Consider the following 19,721-nt stretch of genomic DNA (forward strand, 5'->3'; position numbering starts at 1 on the left):
TCTGTCTGCGTCTCATATTGACGTTAAAGGGGTACCCTTTTCGTCGTATGTTGACAAATGGTCAAGACGCGTCAGTATATGACGTTTTGGGGTGAGACCGGGCAACAGTAGCCTAGTGCTGTGTGATGCAAAAAATGTCGAGAAAGAGAAAGTTGGCTCTTGCGTTGGCTTTTGAAGTTACCGGGGAGGAGAATGTCGGTTCACAAAGACGTTTGTGGGTGCACGACAGACAGTTGTTCTTGTTGTTATGGAAACGACAGGTCTCGCTACTCGCTTGTCATTGGTCAGCTGTCAAAAAGGCGCTTGACGTAGGGCGTTCTTTTCAGAAAAGTTGAACTTTTTTCAACTTAAAAAGACGCTCTGAGCTGCAGAAAAAGACGCCGGCGGTGGCGTCTAAAAAAGCGCTCAGGACTTTTTTGAAAAAACGGTTTACTCCATAGGGTTATAATGTAGAACAGACGCTGGCAGTTTGAAAAAAGACGCTAAGTGTGAACATAGCCTTACTCTTTGAAAAATAACCCAGAAACCCAAACAACCCATAAATTGGGTCAAAATATTAGCCCTATAACCCAGAAAATGGTTACTCTCTGAAAAAATAACCCATAATTTTAACCCAACACAAATAACCCAGAAAATGGGTTGAAGAAATAACCGAGGAGTTTTTAGAGTGTGGCTCAACCTCTCCTCTCCTTGTTGTTTTTCTCCTTATTCTTGGCATTTTCTGTAGGTTCATATGGTTAAATAACTATTAAACATTGAAAACACATCGTATGTATTACAAATGTTTTCTTTATTTATTGTAAAACACGTTTTTATTCAATGGTTAAACAGTGTGGCCACACATTAAAAGCAGTTTTCCTATGACCAGGTTTAACTGGCAGGAGGCGCTGTCAACCGTCCCGACAGCGCCTCCTACCAGTTAAACCTGTTTTATCCTTAAACTAAAAAACTCTGATATTACACACTTAAGGGTGTGTTGAAGTACTAATACACCTTCCATATTATCATAACAATGGCACATGAAACAATACATACAATTTGTCAGTCAAAAAAAGGTACAGCACAAAAGAATTCACTAACAGCATTCAAAATCAGCTTTCCCGCACTAACTATAAAACGGGATGACGTAAAGAAGAAATGTTTTTGCGGGTCTGGTAGGCATTGCGTGCTGTACGTGCTGACGAAATTTGATGTACATGATGTGAGGGGTATTCCCGGAAACCCCCATGTTTCATCCATCCCGCATTTCATCCGTCCCGCGTTTCAATCGTCCCGGCTCTCCCCTGCTATTGATTCGGCCTCAAACTAAGGCCCCGGAAACATGGTTTGTTTGTTATGTATAGGCCTACTTTAATCCAAACCCGATCATCTTGGTTTGCTTCTTATTTATTAAATCCAGGCCATTGGTTGATGAAACATTAAATACAATTAAGATACAAATTATACAGAACGAAATTCACTTTAAAGAAAGGCTTTCAAAAAACAAACTCCTAATGCTGTACACTATTCATAATCAACATAATAAATGAAATAAAATAACAATAGCCTATAATAATATTTAAACATAAATATGAAACTAAATAAAAGTGGAGCAATCTCTTTGGCCGTCAGCGATTAAGTGTATAGCGCGCTGGCAAAGAGCGGATATTGAGTGGAGAGTCACGGTGAAAAGTAACTTGAAACTTGTTTTTTAAATAGGAAGCGTGTCTTGGTTCACCCTCCACATATCAGAAAATTCATATCTAATGCTTTATTACACAAAACGAAACTTGAAACATTATTATATTTGTATGACTATCACTTGGAGAATAGCCGATAAAAAAAAAATGTGTTACACATCAATATGCTACAGATGTAGGCTACATATTTTATTGCTATTTGGTATGTATTGTTTTTATCATTGTGTTGTTGGAGGAATTGAACGTTTTTGTTCCTCGTTTTTACGAAGTAGACTAGGCAATAGCAAAATTAATGTCCATTTTAAGGCAATGGCAGCGTAATAATAAATCATTTATACGTGAAATATATTACAGTCTAGTATGATGGTCAAGAGCAGCGGTAGTCCTTGCTTGGGTTGGCGTCATCTTAGTCACTGGTAATGGTTCATCTAGAGTCTTCATAAGAGGATGGATCTCGACGGGCATCCCGATGCAGCAGGGCCGTGCACGGGGGGGTGGCCCGGTGGCTAGAGCCACTGCCCTTCTGCCCTCATCAGCTGAGGTGCCCCTCTCGCCCCCCTCCCTAACCCTCCAGAAGATTCCCATAAAAACGATCTGTTATCGCTCCGCTAAAGATCCACTGATTCCGCTAATCCGCTCCGTGTTTTCCTGCTCGCTCTGCAGCGTCACTCGTAGACAAGCATGTTCCCGCTTATGGAGGTATTTTTGGTGCAAAACTACTGAACGCCTGTGACAGTGGAATTTGTAGTTGTAGAGAATAGCCACACATGTGTATCAGTAAATTTGAAGTCACAGAGAGAAATGTTTTAAGAGTTGCAAACTTGTAGACTTTTTTTTATCTTCCACAAACACAACACAACAGTTACACCTTCTCAAATTCTTCATTGCAGGTGCACAAATCCTATTCTACAAATCACAAATTAAGAAACTCATACGCTCACATGTTTGCTACAGTTGCTGCAGTGAATATGGTGCAAAACGCATTTACACACCCGCATCAAGAAATGTGAAGTCACGGTGAAATTTTGCTCATCTGCAAATCAGTATGTGAATTCATCCAATGAGAGTTGCACACTTGTAGAATATTTTCTCATAAATGTCTTGTATATTTTTCTAGCACAAACACAAGTACATAACCACAGCTGCTTGAATCTGCTGCGACGAATCTCAAACACTGTTTTTCGCTTAAGTGACAAGTTTCGCGCGCTCTCCCTTTTGCACCAAGTACACCGTGAAATGTGGGGCAAAAGTGAGTTGTGCATCTGTAGAGCCAGTGGGCGGAGCCTACATGAATATTCATGAGTTTCCCGGCCGGGCATGCGCGTGGAACTGCTCATTGTAGTTCACGCTCCTCGTTTCTCAGCAGGTTTAATGGATTATTTAAAAAAAGGTAAATATAGTTTCAGCGCGAACTTAAACTACAATTGTGTATCGTTTTGTTAAACTCATAATGTTTTTATTAGTTTGCATGTTTTGTGCATTCGTTAATGACTAAATGATTGCTGGCATTCACTTCGTGTAGGCCTATATAAAGCACAGCAAACTTCAACTCGTTCATTTCGTTGTGCTTTTCCTCTGTACATTGCAATGCTTTAAACTGTCTTTTGTTATCATTTGTTGAATGTCACTGCAATAAAAAATAAATAAAAAAAATAACGTTCCACTTTTACCGTAAAACCAAAAAATTCCAGAACACCTGAATGATTACAGCAACACTTATTTCCAACAGAAGAGCAGAATATTCCTAAATACATGAACCATTACCATTTAATTTATTTATTGCTAAGCTCTTCTGATACCTTACCTTATGAAGCTTTACAACTGTGTCATCTCTGGCAATAATCTCTGGGAAATAACTCCACAACCATATCCGTGTCCAAATAAACATTTTGCACCCTACACTGATGTTTCTCTTTGTCATGTTCTTTCTTTGACCGTATGTGTTGCTCTGTGTGCCTGGATGATACACAATGATGACCATTGATACAAATGCATGATCTACTTCTGACTTGAACTCTTGAAAATGAAACCTTTAAACTTTGTTGGATCAATGTTAAAACATGACATTCTGGTATTTAAGATTTGCATGACAAAAGTTTGGAATCACTATGATTTAAGAAATGTTATACATTTATAGCAGGCAAGTTCCACACTTCATTAAGCAGCACAACCATTTTCAACTGTGATAATAATCAGAAATGTTTCTTGAGCAGCAAATCAGTATTAGAATGATTTCTGAAGGGTCATGTGACAGAGCTGAATCCTGGAAATGGTGCCATGGACGAGACCCTCCATCTCTCCACCTGCTCTTATGAGACCCTCCATCACTCCACCTGCCCTTACGAGACCCTCCATCACTCCACCTGCTCTTATGAGACCCTCCATCACTCCACCTGCCCTTACGAGACCCTCCATCACTCCACCTGCTCTTATGAGACCCTCCATCACTCCACCTGCCCTTACGAGACCCTCCATCACTCCACCTGCTCTTACGAGACCCTCCATCTCTCCACCTGCTCTTATGAGACCCTCCATCACTCCACCTGCTCTTATGAGACCCTCCATCACTCCACCTGCTCTTATGAGACCCTCCATCACTCCACCTGCTCTTATGAGACCCTCCATCACTCCACCTGCCCTTACGAGACCCTCCATCACTCCACCTGCTCTTACGAGACCCTCCATCTCTCCACCTGCTCTTATGAGACCCTCCATCACTCCACCTGCTCTTATGAGACCCTCCATCACTCCACCTGCTCTTATGAGACCCTCCATCACTCCACCTGCTCTTATGAGACCCTCCATCACTCCACCTGCCCTTACGAGACCCTCCATCACTCCACCTGCTCTTATGAGACCCTCCATCTCTCCACCTGCTCTTATGAGACCCTCCATCTCTCCACCTGCACTTATGAGACCCTCCATCACTCCACCTGCTCTTATGAGACCCTCCATCTCTCCACCTGCTCTTATGAGACCCTCCATCACTCCACCTGCCCTTACGAGACCCTCCATCACTCCACCTGCTCTTATGAGACCCTCCATCTCTCCACCTGCTCTTATGAGACCCTCCATCACTCCACCTGCCCTTACGAGACCCTCCATCACTCCACCTGCTCTTATGAGACCCTCCATCTCTCCACCTGCTCTTATGAGACCCTCCATCACTCCACCTGCCCTTACGAGACCCTCCATCACTCCACCTGCTCTTATGAGACCCTCCATCACTCCACCTGCCCTTATGAGACCCTCCATCACTCCACCCCGCTCTTATGAGACCCTCCATCACTCCACCCCGCTCTTATGAGACCCTCCATCACTCCACCTGCTCTTATGAGACCCTCCATCACTCCACCTGCTCTTATGAGACCCTCCATCACTCCACCTGCCCTTACGAGACCCTCCATCACTCCACCTGCCCTTATGAGACCCTCCATCACTCCACCTGCTCTTATGAGACCCTCCATCACTCCACCTGCTCTTATGAGACCCTCCATCACTCCACCCGCTCTTATGAGACCCTCCATCACTCCACCTGCCCTTATTGCCTCAGATTGTGAAGCACAACACATCACGCAACAACCTCAGGCACGAAGGAACGGCTCACCTCTGGCGGTCAGCTGATTAATCAGAATAAAGCTGCAGAATGGGAACCGCTGTGTTGAGATGGCAGAAGGATGTGGGGTTCAGCGCCTGTAGCCTACATACATGATTGTAGTTTGAATAAAGCTTTATTTCATGTGTTGACTTGTATATGCATTTGTTTATTGTGTGATGGTGACTTTCATTCATTCTTTTACTAATTTATTAATATTTCTCATTGTTGTCAGTAAATAAAATAAAATAATTGAATTAATTAATGCTTTAATTAATTGTTTGAATGAAAATGTAGATATGTTCACTATATACACATCTAGAGTGTATTCATGCATAGCTATGTCATATGACATACATTACATTTTGTTTGTTTTATTGAATTATATCATTTTCAGTAAAAAGTAATATAATTAAGTATTGGTCAGCATTTATCGTTGTTATTATTGTATGTTTTGGGGTGGGATAGCAATGCAATTCATTCTGGGGTAATATACATTTTTTATATTAATGATACTTACATTTTTCGAGTATAAAATCAACAGTTTTCTCCAAAGACGAATCTTCGCACAGCTGCCCTTTGTGCAGACATTACAAACGCTGAGGAAAACCGTTCTAGGTAGGGCTGTAGAGTTACTGATGTTATGAGGTGTATGTATATATATATATATATATATATATATATATATATATATATATATATATATATATATATATGTCATGGGTTCGCATATATACATAATATGAGATTTTATACACAGGAAAAAAGAACCTACAAGGTTGAATATCTTAATATATATTTTCTTAAATAATTCATTATAATACATTTAAAAAATGATTTTTTTGTTATTTATAGGTCTAGGCCTGAGGGATGAAACGAGTTAAATTCAACAAGAAAAAGAGGAAAACATAAAGGAGATTTAAGCTACTTTTGCTTGTGGATGAAAATGTTTGGATATAAAATAAAGAAATTAACAACATATTCAAGAGATCACCATTTTTGGATTTCGTAATAAAAATAAATAATATCGTTAAGAATAAAACGGTGGGTCACATTAGTAGGGTTAAATATAAGAACATAAATGTATTCACAAAATAAAAGGGCAGCAGTTTCTTCAAAAAGACCACAAAATGAGCAAGTTTAATCAATATCAAGATATTTACAGACAGATGAATTAAACGTGTTAACGCTTGTGATAACGCGTCGTAGGTCACATGATAACGTCAACATGGCAGATGTCCGGTTCGCATTCATACTTAACGAGATCAGGCTATAAAGTACCTACTCTTTTAGCGCTTTCGAAGTAAGTACTTATTGAAATTAAGTACCTACTCATTGAATATGCGGTTTCGAACGCAGCCCTTGTCTTGCTGTGTCTCAATTCACCTACTTATACTATACCCTAACAGTATGTACTGTTTTTGTGAAGACTCTCTTCTTGACCATCGGTCGCACACATCAGCCATGTTTTGTAGTTTTCTGAACACTTTTAACTCGTGTTTGTAGTTCTGAACTGAATCCTCCTCCAAAGCGCAATGGGTTGTGGGCAATATTAGCCGTTATAGTGAGCACGGATCCACACTTCGAAAATCGACCAGAAATAGTAGACCATCTGGGGACTTCTGGCATACTCTTTTCAACATACTATGTTTTGGGACACACTTATTTTAATCTCACATACTGTTTAGGATGGATAGTATGGACATTGAGACACAGGGTCAGTCTCTCTTATTTGATAAAAGGGCTGTATCCAAAATCGCATAGTTCCCTACTATATAGTTGGCGAAAAACAGTATATGACAAAAGTATGTTCGAATTTACAGAACTCATAAAAGAGTAGGCAAAAAGTACCCAGATGATCTACTACTTCCGGCTAGATTCGAAAGTGTTCATACGATGGACACTTTACTACCCCATGAGGCCTCAGGAGAGGATTTGTGAATGGCAGTGAAGCGACAACTGATGCTGGAAGGTCACATGACAATGATAACATGGTGAATGTAGTATATATGAATTTCATTCATACTACACATAACATACTTTTTAGAGGTTGTGAAATAATTACTTATTCAAAATAAATACCTACTCAAGAGTATGTGATTTCAGATGCAGCCATTGAGCGGACATTTACAAGACACCATTTTCAACTAAAAACAGACAACTTATGCATTTTGGCCATTTATTTTCATCACCACAGAGTTTTGGAGGCCTAAAAACACAAACATTTAAAAAAGGGTTTCAAAGCGCAAGTTTAGCAAACGAGCATTAGCAAACGAGAACAGCCTGGAAAGTCACTAGAAGATTTTACATTACATTCATTCACAATTTTACAAACAAGCTTGTCTATGACAGAAACTTACTGTAATCTAAAAAGAACCTGAGTTCAAATGATAGACTAGAGATTCATAAATACAGATCCCAGAGAGAGGGTGTGTTTAGTTTTGTATGACCTCTAGGGCTTAGTGATCAAACGTCAGATAAAGTTTATTATAAACTATTAAGCATCACAATATTCATATACAAACTGTGAGAGCACAGGAATACAATAGGGAGACCAACTCCATCACATCAGCAGTGCTTCATGGTACAAGGTGTTCCCGCAGAGCAGTTTTGGAATCATTTGCTTGCCAAATTCTTAAGAGAATCATGGATATGTTTTTCGTTTGGAAATTCTGCTGTTAAACGAAAAACATGTAATGTAAACTGATGGCTTCAAAAGCATATACCAATTAACCTTGGAGCTTACAGTAGCTGCATTTAAAATGCTCAATTTAAGATTACCCATTTATACAGAAATTTATAAACTTCTGGAACCCTATGGTTGGATGGTATTTGATGCAAAATGACAAGTCAGAAACAAGCAAGGATTGGTTTGTCAGTTTTATTAAGAACCTCTCTTTTGCCCTTGAACCATTACAGGACCAAGTGAGGCCTTGCCTTCCCACTGAATGCCTAGAGAGAAGAGAGCCAAGTTAGAGCACTTGAATAAAAGCAACCTTAGAAAGAGCAAACGCTACCAACCTCCATAGGGAGAAGCAGCAAATTCATCAGGACCACATGTTGAGTCACAGCAACCACAAACTTGGTCGTTTCCATCAGCAGCAATCCACCTGCAAAAAGACAAGACACGGAACCTTCAAAATGAACAAAGTCCATACATTTTTTTTTTTTTATTAAATAAAATAAAGTACCCATTGGCAAAGGAACAGGATTTGCGCTGAGCATCACTGGGTGCAGAAGCAATAGTTGCCTTCAGAATACATGTTATGTAGATCTGCAAGGGATGTCATACAAATCACAACACCAAAGCAGACCAGAAGAGAAAACAAATTAACGCATGATATTCGTAATACATACAGAAAGACTGTTGCCCTCATGGAACATAAACGCCTCCAGCTGGAAGTGGATCTTGTCAACCTGAGACCGAGGCATGAAGCGGGAGCTGGAAGCTGTAGTTTTGGCATCCACAAAGCACCTGATGACAAAACAATCACAAAAAGTAACTCATGAATGTCAATTGTAGAGCATCAAGCAACTAGACTTTACCCATGACTCTGTGACAGTGATTACAAACAACTTAAAACAGTCCTAACGCATCAAGGGCCATGACCTTACCCATGATTCTCAATGAAGGAATATCTTGGAAGGGAGTTCACATCAGGTACTTGAGTGGCCACACAGCGGTCCACAAACACACGCAGAGGCACATGATTGTACTGATACACAGATGCCTCGATGTTAATAACGTCACCCAGGAAATAGGAGTATGAAGGCCTCTGATAGGACCAATCATCTACACAAATAAAAATGTATAATTATTTTTAAGTGCACAGCCACAATAGCAAGGGTAAAGGTGTATTTTATTGAAAGAAACAACCTGTACCAACCCATCATGATCTTCAGGGAGAACAGCAAGACCTCTTCACCAGCCTTGGTTGAGGCATAAGGGAACCATGTTGGCCTCAAGGCATCACTGCTTACATTTTGAAGCCTGCGGTTCATGAAAGTACCCATTAAATGGTCTCCCAGTTGCTCGAGAAAGTACAGAAAGTCACAGATCATTTACCTTTGATAATGGCATTGAACACCAACAATTGCACCATCGGCCCGGGTAATCGGAATACCTGCAAGCGCCTCAGGGGTGTAGGTAAGAGAGAAGGTGTAGACAAGCTCATCCTCATTCATCTGGAAAAAGACTGTGGTTACCAAGAGGGTCATCCCAGAGACTTCACGTATACCAAGACAGTGCCCTCATATTACTATGAATGGGAAAGTGCTCGGTGCAATAGTGGAATGACTCCACAATAAGAGCATCAAAATGTTGTTGATTATTTAAAGGCAAGTAGTTTGAAAATTCAGGATTTTCAAACAGCTAAGACCAAGTAAACTGACTTTCCTTGAAAGATTTTGGCTATCTTCTGCCACACCAAAATAACCCATTAAGATTTATGAGTACTTACCATCAGCAAGCTGATGCAGTTCTGTAACTCATAGTCAAAGATGAGCACTCTTGACTCAGGATCCTGACCAACAACAGGACATCCACCTAGAGACAGACCAGTTGGCTGGATCAACTGACCATTGCTGAAAAAGTCCTGCTGGACCTCTACAAGAACCCGATTCTCGCCGCATTGAACCGCTACGCTGCTGGGAGTCACGGGTTGCCTCAACTGGAAGTCCACCGCCAACTCACGCTGCACCTCGGGAACAACGGGATACCTCCAATCCAAAGGCTTCACTGGACCCTGCAACAGCTGCTTTTCCTGAAGGCCAAAAGGCTCCTGTGCAAGGCTTTTGAAGTCGGGACCCAAAGGACTCTGAAACTGAGAAGCCACTTGCAAAGGGTTCCAGAGTCTTAGAGGAGAAAGGGCAGGACTTCTGGAAGCTGGATCTGATTTTGGCCCTATGCTTCTTGGACTGTGACTGTACCTTAAACTTCCCCAGACATCAGGCAGATCAAATGCAACAATCACAACCATCACTAAGACAACTTTCAGAAACCCCATCCTAACAAACTTTGATTCAAACACCACAACACACACCAGTACTTGGCTTTGCCTTTTTGTACACCTTTGAATTAAGGTGGTTCGACCCCTTTTACCTTAATTGATTACCTTTGATTCTCCTCTGGACCTGTAGATTTTATGCATCTCGGGCACCCACCGCTCTTCACATTCTGTATGTTTCTCTTATCTGACACATTAAGGGGGGTATTTACATGACACCATTTTCAACTAAATCTTTTTATGCATTTTGTTCATTTACACAACAACAGCATTTTGGGGGACTAAAACTCAAAGTTTTGAAAACTGGTTTCAAAGTGCAAGTTTTTGAAACCGATACCATTATTGTCTATGTAATCTAAACTACAAAAACATGAATGCGTATGCGTATTACGTTTTCAGTCTATAGGCATGTAGTGTTTCTTTACAAAGTGTCATTGCCAACTACTGGCCTGGCAGCAGAATACAGCATTTTTTGTTGTTTTCACAGATCCTTGTGAACCGGGATCATTTCGACAACATTGTTGTCTGTACGCAAAACATTTAAAAATGCAAAGGAAAACCTTTCTTATTTTTAGTACAATGTTGTCATGTAAACATACCCTTAGTTCAGTTATTGGAGCTCTAGCCTAATGAGTTGATGATCTGAATCAGGTGTGTTAAATAAGACACACTTTGGCTATCAGTCCAAATCGGATTATTTGTGTAACCGATTGGAATCTGAACTAAAATTATTGATGTCCACATTGTATTATTGCAACTTATTCAGATCTGATGTGTGTATCCATGCCGCTCTTTCACTTGCCGAAATATCTGCATTGATTTCTATGGAAATTACGTTGCGTTGGTAAGCATACACCAAAAACAACACCTGCAACATAGGAGTCTGCTATACAGATATCTTATTTACAACGTGTACTAGCCACCACGCTGGACTACTGCATCTTCTTAGGCCACAGCAGAACTATAGGAGGCTGGTATGAGCAGCTTTATTCCGTGCTGTCGTCTCCACTGGTTTCAAACCATGTCTTCATTATGTTGTCATTTTCTGCTCATTGAGCACTTTACAACAATCTTGTTTCTTCAGCAACTTTCAGCATGTTTCATAAATCAGCATCTGTCTACATTTTGTGTGGCATGAGAAAGTTGCATAAATCACATGAACCCCAATCATAGCAGACAGATTGAAACTGATTTACAGAAATGTGATTCAAAACAATGTAGCTTGAAACAGATTTGTAAAAAAAAAAAAGATTTATTCACACTTGCAAATTTTTTTTATTCAGATTAGGACTGACAGTCTTAATATAGCTAAAATGTGCAGATGAGTGGATCCCTTGGACCAGGACTGAACAACCACTGCATTAGCAAATGTGAAGTCTGGAAAGTCACTAGAGGGCTTTAAGATATCTACATTCATACACAATTTTACAATTAAGAAACTGACAGCTTGTAAAGACAGTCAACTAACGAGCACATGAGTGCAAACAAATTATAGACTGTAGTTTCATGTACACTAAATATACAGGTCAGAAAGAAAAAAAAAAAAAGTTTAGTTTTGTATAACCACTACAGCTTCGTGTGATCAAACTTCAGTGGAAGCTGATTACAACCAATTGTCACAATATGCACAAACACAGAGTACAGGAATGATAGGGAGACCAACTCATTACATCTGCAGTGCTTCATGAGACAAGGTGTTCCTTGCAGAGCACTTTTGGAATTCTTGAGAGCATCATGGGTAATTATTTTCACCAGGAAATGGACACAGTTAAACAAAGTAACAAACTGATTTCTTCAAAAGTATATATATCAATTAACCTTGGTCTTACACTAGCAGCCTTTAAAAAAAAAAAAAAAAAGTTCTTTTTTTAAATTCCCTGTGGAGAAAAACTTCTGTACCTTTGCAAGTCCCATATAACAATGCAACCAAAGGGTTCTAGGCTATATGGGACTTACAAATGTACAATAGGACTATCAGTTTCACCACATTGGCAGAATGAGGCACTTCCAATTTAAAGTGTTAAACCAGACATGAGGAGTCAGATGCAAGCATGGATTGGTTTGTCAGTTTTATTGAGAACCTCTCTTTTGCCCTTGAACCATTACAGGACCAAGTGAGGCCTTGCCTTCCCACTGAATACCTAGAGAGAAGAAAGCCAGGTTAGAGCACTTGGGGGGGAAAGCACAAAAAAAATAAAAAAAGCAAAAGCTACAAACCTCCATAGGGAGAGGCAGCAAATTCACCATCAGGACCACATGTTGAGTCACAGCAACCACAAACTTCGTCATTTCCATCAGCAGCAGACCACCTGCAAAAAGACAAAGACATGAAACCTACAACGTCAGAAAAGTCGACTTAAAAATAAACCCCCCAAAAACCCATGTACCCATTGGCAAAGGAACAGGATTTGCGCTGAGCATCACTGGGTGCAGAAGCAATAGTTGCCTTCAGAATACACGTTATGTAGATCTGCAAGGCATGACAAACAAGTCACAAGACCAAAGCAGATGGAGGAGAAGTCAAATTAACTCATATTCATAGTACATACAGAAGGACTGTTGCCCTCCCGGAACATAAACGCCTCCAGCTGGAACTGGAGCTTGTCAACCTGAGACCGAGGCATGAAGCGGGAGCTGGAAGCTGTAGTTTTGGCATCCACAAAGCACCTGATGACAAAGCAATCACAAAGAGTAACTCATGAATGTCAACTGTAGAGAATCAAGCAACTTGACCTTACCCATGACTGTGGTTACAAAAAGCAACAAACAGTCCTACCGCACCAAGGGCCATGACCTTACCCATGATTCTCAATGAAGGAAAATCTTGGAAGGGAGTTCACATCAGGTACTTGAGTGGCCACACAGCGGTCCACAAACACACGCAGAGGCACATGATTGTACTGCTTCACAGATGCCTCGATGTTAATAACACCACCCAGGAAATAGGTGTATGAAGGCCTCTGATAGGACCAATCATCTAGACAAATAAACACTTTAGGCACAGCCACAATTGCAAGGGTAAAAGTTTATTTTATTGAAAGAAAAAACCTGTACCAACCCATCATGATCTTCAGGGAGAACAGCAAGACTTCTTCACCAGCCTTGGTTGAGGCATAAGGGAACCATGTTGGCCTCAAGGCATCGCTGCTTACATTTTGGAGCCTGCGGTTCATGAAAGTACCCATTAAATGGTCTCCCAGTTTCACGAGAAAGTGCAGAAAGTCACAGAGATCACTTACCTTTGATAATGGCATTGTACACCAACAATTGCACCATCGGACCGGGTAATCGGAGTACCCGCAAGCGCCTCAGGGGTGTAGGTAAGAGAGAAGGTGTAGACAAGTTCATCCTCATTCATCTGGAAAAATATTGTGGTTACCAAGAGGGTCATCCCATAGACTTAACATATACCAAGACTCTCATATTGCCATGAATGGGAGAAGGTGCACTGTGCAATATGGAAGAATTCCTGAAGAGCAAATCACCAATAAGTCAAGTCTTTACATCACTACAGCTGCCCTCAGAAGCTCCAGTGTTGCCAGAGATAGTCAATGTTTTGGAGACATGCGCATTGGCTGTTCCTGGGTAAAAACTAGCTTTAACACTATTAAGGCACAAGATTTGTTCTGGTTTCTTAAGCTCCTTTCATACCGTTTGTGGGATAGTTTACATCAGATGTTGGTTTGAAGGGTTATTTAAAAGGCAAGTAGCTTGAAAATTCAGGATTTTTCCTCCATTTAAATAAATAGAACTTGGTCTTAGCTGCCCTGGAATTGTAAATGACAACCAAGTTAACCGACTTTCCTTGAAAGATTTTGGCTTTCTTCTGTCACACCAAAATAACCCATTAAGATTCATGAGTTCTTACCATCAGCACGCTGTTGCAGTCCTGTAATTCATACTCAAAGATGAGCACTCTAGACTCAGGATCCTGACCAACAACAGGACATCCACCTAAAGACAGACCAGTTGGCTGGATCAACTGACCATTGCTGAAAAGGTCTTGCTGGACCTCTACAAGAACCCGGTTCTCGCCGCATTGAACCGCTACGCTGCCGGGAGTCACGGGTTGCCTCATCGGGAAGTTCTCCACCAACTCACTCTGCACCTCAGGAACAGTGGGATACCTCCAATCCAAAGGCTTCACTGGACCCTGCAACAGCTGCTTCTCCTGAAGGCCAAAAGGCTCCTGTGCAAGGCTTTTGAAGTTGGGACCCAAAGGACTCTGAAACTGAGAAGCCACTTGCAAAGGGTTCCAGAGCCCTAGAGGAGAAAGGGCAGGACTTCTGGAAGCTGGATCTGATTTTGGCCCCATGCTTCTTGGACTATGACTGTACCTCAAACTTCCCCAGACATCATGCAGCTCAAATGCAACAATCACTAAGACAACTATCAAGAACCCCATCCTAACAAACTTTGACTCAAACACCACAACACACACCAGTAATTGGCTTTGCCTGTTTGTATACCTTTGAATTAAGGTGGCTCCACCCCTTTTACCTTAATTGATTACCTTTGATTTTCCTCTGGACCTGTAGAGTTTATGCATTAGCCAATGAGAGCGTGCTATAATGTCACTAGCCGGATATGTCATTATCAAACATCGCAGAGATCAGTGATGCAATCAAGCACACCTTGCAATCAAAACATTAAAAATAATATAGTTACATTATTTTGCCAGTATGTTTGTAAATATATTTTTTTAGAACATCAAATTTGTGGCTTATTATATTCCGTAAAATAATGTTAAGTGTTTTTTGTTTCTCATTTACAGTAACCTAGTTGTATCAAATGTAATTTATCCACTTTTGTCCATACAATTTTGTTTAATCCAAATTGTACGTATATGTATTAAAGCAACACATTCATGCTTGAGTTTGGTCTTAAATGATTTGGCTTATTTAAACGAACAAGAATTTAAGAACAATCACACCAGGATATATTATATATATTTTAAAAAGTGTTAGCCCACAGATACATTTATGAGGGTTTATTTAATTTATTGCAATCAACAAATGATAACAATTAGTAAAAGCCACAGTTTTAAAGCTTCGCAAGGTGCAATTTAAGTTGTATACTGGCCTACACGAAGTGAATGCCAGCAATCATTCAGTCAGTGACGAATTAATAAAAACATTATGAGTTTAACAAAACGATACACAATTGTAGTTTAAGTTCGCGCTGAAACTATATTTACCTTTTTTTAAATAATCCATTAAACCTGCTGAGAAACGAGGAGCGTGAACTACAATGAGCAGTTCCACGCGCATGCCCGGCCGGGAAACTCATGAATATTCATGTAGGCTCCGCCCACTGGCTCTACAGATGCACAACTCACTTTTGCCCCACATTTCACGGTGCACTTGGTGCAAAAGGGAGAGCGCGCGAAACTTGTCACTTAAGCGAAAAACAGTGTTTGAGATTCGTCGCAGCAGATTCAAGCAGCTGTAGTTATGTAGGCCTACTTGTGTTTGTGCTAGAAAAATATACAAGACATTTATGAGAAAATATTCTACAAGTGTGCAACTCTCATTGGATGAATTCACATACTGATTTGCAGATGAGCAAAATTTCACCGTGACTTCACATTTCTTGATGCGGGTGTGTAAATGCGTTTTGCACCATATTCACTGCAGCAACTGTAGCAAACATGTGAGCGTATGAGTTTCTTAATTTGTGATTTGTAGAATAGGATTTGTGCACCTGCAATGAAGAATTTGAGAAGGTGTAACTGTTGTGTTGTGTTTGTGGAAGATAAAAAAAAGTCTACAAGTTTGCAACTCTTAAAACATTTCTCTCTGTGACTTCAAATTTACTGATACACATGTGTGGCTATTCTCTACAACTACAAATTCCACTGTCACAGGCGTTCAGTAGTTTTGCACCAAAAATACCTCCATACCCGCTCTCCGACGACAGTTTCAGAATAGAATGTCGTCCCATTCACAGGTCGATTATAAATTACAATCCACATTACAGACAGTAGTCGATCCACAAAATTCGTATTTTGGTAATATGTTTTTGTATTTCTGTCGCAAAATGTTTTGCTCCTGGTCTTCAAATAGTGCTAACAACTCGTGCAACATCCATGTTCTTGGAAGAAAAGCAAATGTATTTTGTGCTGTTAGCCCCCTTGTAACCTACTATACTAAGGTACTATTCATTTAGATTAGAACACATTTAGATAATATATAGTATATTACCTTTTTATTATGTATAATCTTAATATGGTCTCATTAAAATATTATAATATGATGTAAGCTATGTTATAGATAGATACTAGTATATCGACTAAGGCAACTGATTATAATGGGAAATATATTTACAGGAGTTAAAGTGTGAAAAACTGTCTGCTAAATATTATATACATAATGATTTACCCTCTGGCTTTCTAGAACTTTGATTCAATTTTTGCAATGTTGAATAGGCTTTGTCTTTGCTCTTTCTCACTCTGTTCTTCTAATTTTGTGAAGGCATTGTTTTTTTGTCTACAAAATCTGCAAACAATAGAAAATGTTATTTATTTATTTATTTATTCGTGATTTATTAATTAGTGTTATTTATATTAGATTAGATCAGGTTAAATAATTTGATTGAACAAGAATTCTAATTTTCACTACTCCCAGTGTATGATTGCAGAACAATATATGTTTGAAAATTGATGGAGCAACAGATTTTGTGTGAAAATAAATCAGAAAGGTGGTTTGTTTAAAAATGGTATTAATGTATGAGGTGGCAAGGAGGTACACACGGGGTAAAACCAGCACGGTAAAGACACACAGTATTGATAACAATACTTAAGCTAAATTAATATGCTTTTAATAATGTCTAATTTGATACTTGTTCAAACCAATCACTTTAGCAAAGTTTATAAAATTTCTGGAGTTATTTTGATAAATTAAATAATAAATGTTTGTTCAATAAATATAGGCTATCTGTCATAATTTTCATTTTAAAAATACAGAAACAAGATTCTTGAGATCTTTGTATTTAAATTGTGTAATAAAGGATCCACTGGAGGCAAGTTTGAGAGATGAGAACCCATGTGCAGTTTATTATAACTAAAACAAAACATGAAACAAAAACATGGCGTGGCATGAAAACAAAAACCAAAGCAACAACATGAACTTTGCACAACAGCAGACTACAGGAAACAATACTTGACAAAGACACATGGCAAACATGAGGACTTAAATACACAGACTAATGACAAAACAAGGGACACCTGTGCACAATGATCAGACAATAAACCAATGACAAGACATGGCAGGATCACATGACAGACATGGAAACAAGACAAGAACAAAACCAGACCAAAACCGTGACAGAATCCCCCCCTCTAAGGGCGTCTCCCGACGCCCAGCAAAACATAAGAGTCCAGGTGGGTGGTGGAGCGGAGGCGGTCTTGGGGGAGGGATGGTGGGCCAGGCCCGTGCAGGGGGACAGGACATGGGACGTGGCATGGCGTGGACGGGCCTGGGTCGTGGCATGGTGTGGGCGGACCTGGGCCGTGGCAAGGCGTGGGCGGACCTGGGTCGTGGCAAGGCGTGGGCGGACCTGGGCCGTGGCAAGGCGTGGGCGGACCTGGGCCGTGGCAAGGCGTGGGCGGACCTGGGTCGTGGCATGGCGTGGGCGGACCTGGACCGTGGCAAGGCGTGGGCGGACCCGGCAGTGCAGGAAGCCAGGGCGGATCCGGCAGTGCAGGAAGCCAGGGCGGATCCGGCTGTGCTGGAGGCCAGGGCGGATCCGACAGTGCAGGAAGCCAGGGCGGATCCGGCTGTGCTGGAGGCCAGGGTGGACCAGACAGTTCAGGTGACCAGGGCGGACCAGACAGCTCAGGTGGCCAGGGCGGACCAGACAGCTCAGGTGGCCAGGGCGGACCAGACAGCTCAGGTGGCCAGGGTGGACCAGACAGCTCAGGTGGCCAGGGTGGACCAGACAGCTCAGGTGGCCAGGGTGGACCAGACAGCTCAGGTGGCCAGGGTGGACCAGACAGCTCAGGTGGCCAGGGTGGACCAGACAGCTCAGGTGGCCAGGGTGGACCAGACAGCTCAGGTGGCCAGGGTGGACCAGACAGCTCAGGTGGCCAGGGTGGACCAGACAGCTCAGGGGACCATGGCGGCGCGGCCTCTATGGTCCTTTCAAGGACCCTACTGCCCCCCCCCAAAATTTTCTTGGGGATCGCTATGGGGTTATGGGCTGGAACAGACAACGGTTCAAGAACAGAAATGACGTGAAAAGTCTCAGCAGTCGTGACGTGAACAGGCTCTGGTTCGGCAGACGTGACGTGAAGCTCAGGCTCTGGCTCGGCAGACGTGACGTGAAGCTCAGGCTCTGGCTCGGCAGACGTGACGTGAACTTCAAATGTGTGCACAGACCACACACACCATATGGCTGTGGCCATAATTGTTAGTGTAGCCATAACTGAGGGCTCAGGTTCAGGTGTGGCGGCGGTCATCTTGTCAGGAGACACAGGCTCGGTGGCGGCCATCTTTTCAGGAGACACAGGCTCGGCAGCAGCCATCTTGTCAGGAGAGACAGGCTCGGCGGCGGCCATCTTGTCAGGAGACAGTGGCTGCGTTCCAAACCGCATACTCAATGAGTAGGTACTTAATTTCAATAAGTACTTACTTAACGAGCGCTAAAAGAGTAGGTACTTTATAGCCAGATCTCGTTGAGTATGAATGCGAACCGGACATCTGCCATGTTGACGTTATCATGTGACCTACGACGCGTTATCACACGCGCAACAACTTAAAAGATTTGAACGACACGTTTAATTCATCTATCTGTACAATATCTTGATATCGATTAAACTTGCTCATTTTGTGGTCTTTTTGAAGAAACTGCTGCCCATTTATTTTGTGAATACATTTAGGGTTGATTTAAGTTCTTATATTTAACCCTACGTGACCCACCGTTTTATCCTTAACGATATTATTTATTTTTATTACGAAATCCCAAAATTGTCATCTCTTTGTCATCTCACAAGCAAAAGTGGCTAACTGCTTTATTTTTTCCTCTTTTTCTTGTTGAATTTAACTGTCGTTTCGTCCCTCAGGCCTAGGCCTATAAATAACAAAAAATGTTTTTTTTAAATGTATTATGAATTATTTAAGCAAATATATTAAGATATTCAACCTTGTAGGTTCTTTTTTCCTGTGTAAAAAATCTCATATTATGTATGCAAACCCATAATATATATATATATATATATATATGTATATGTATATATATATATTATGGGTTTGCATACATGAGATTTTTTACAGATCTCATAACATCAGTAACTCGACAGCCCTACCTAGAACGGGTTTCCTCAGCATTTGTAATGTCTGCACAAAGGGCAGCTTTTCGAAGATTCGCCTTTGGAGGAAAACTGTTGATTTTATACTTGAAAAATTTAAGTATCATTAATATTAAAAATTAATATTACCTCAG

General features: G+C 41.0%; 2 protein-coding genes across 2 annotated transcripts; both read right to left on the reverse strand.

Annotated features, from left to right (window-relative positions):
* Positions 1 to 7,888: 7,888 nt before the first annotated feature.
* On the reverse strand, positions 7,889 to 10,465 carry LOC309501970 (zona pellucida sperm-binding protein 3-like). The gene is made up of 8 exons (XM_082174270.1): positions 9,735 to 10,465; positions 9,341 to 9,459; positions 9,162 to 9,265; positions 8,890 to 9,067; positions 8,632 to 8,749; positions 8,466 to 8,548; positions 8,296 to 8,384; positions 7,889 to 8,226 (listed from the first exon to the last, which is right to left on the reverse strand). Exons 1-8 carry the CDS (start codon positions 10,278 to 10,280, stop codon positions 8,159 to 8,161), a joined length of 1,305 nt encoding a protein of 434 aa, XP_082030396.1. The 5' UTR covers positions 10,281 to 10,465; the 3' UTR covers positions 7,889 to 8,158.
* Positions 10,466 to 11,549: 1,084 nt separating this feature from the next.
* LOC309501973 (zona pellucida sperm-binding protein 3-like) lies at positions 11,550 to 14,847 on the reverse strand. The gene is made up of 8 exons (XM_082174273.1): positions 14,149 to 14,847; positions 13,520 to 13,638; positions 13,339 to 13,442; positions 13,080 to 13,257; positions 12,830 to 12,947; positions 12,668 to 12,750; positions 12,498 to 12,589; positions 11,550 to 12,421 (listed from the first exon to the last, which is right to left on the reverse strand). The coding sequence occupies exons 1-8, from the start codon at positions 14,683 to 14,685 to the stop codon at positions 12,351 to 12,353; spliced, it is 1,302 nt and encodes a 433-aa protein (XP_082030399.1). The 5' UTR covers positions 14,686 to 14,847; the 3' UTR covers positions 11,550 to 12,350.
* Positions 14,848 to 19,721: the final 4,874 nt, after the last annotated feature.

Source organism: Leuciscus leuciscus (genome assembly GCF_965113295.1).
Source record: "Leuciscus leuciscus genome assembly, chromosome: 6".
In the NCBI taxonomy this organism is placed as follows: Eukaryota; Metazoa; Chordata; class Actinopteri; order Cypriniformes; family Leuciscidae; genus Leuciscus; species Leuciscus leuciscus.

What these genes read in the sequence shown, in the direction of transcription:
- LOC309501970 (XM_082174270.1), bottom strand. Translation starts at nt 10,280, where the DNA reads ATGGGGTTTCTGAAAGTTGTCTTAGTGATGGTTGTGATTGTTGCATTT. An exon ending in TCCTTCATTGAGAATCATGG is followed by an intron (nt 8,750 to 8,889) that starts GTAAGGTCATGG and finishes TTTTGTCATCAG; the next exon opens with GTGCTTTGTGGATGCCAAAA. An exon ending in ATGAGGGCAACAGTCTTTCT is followed by an intron (nt 8,549 to 8,631) that starts GTATGTATTACG and finishes CATCCCTTGCAG; the next exon opens with ATCTACATAACATGTATTCT.
- LOC309501973 (XM_082174273.1), bottom strand. Translation starts at nt 14,685, where the DNA reads ATGGGGTTCTTGATAGTTGTCTTAGTGATTGTTGCATTTGAGCTGCAT. An exon ending in ACTGCAACAGCGTGCTGATG is followed by an intron (nt 13,639 to 14,148) that starts GTAAGAACTCAT and finishes ATATTTTTCCAG; the next exon opens with ATGAATGAGGATGAACTTGT. An exon ending in TGCTGCCTCTCCCTATGGAG is followed by an intron (nt 12,422 to 12,497) that starts GTTTGTAGCTTT and finishes TCTTCTCTCTAG; the next exon opens with GTATTCAGTGGGAAGGCAAG.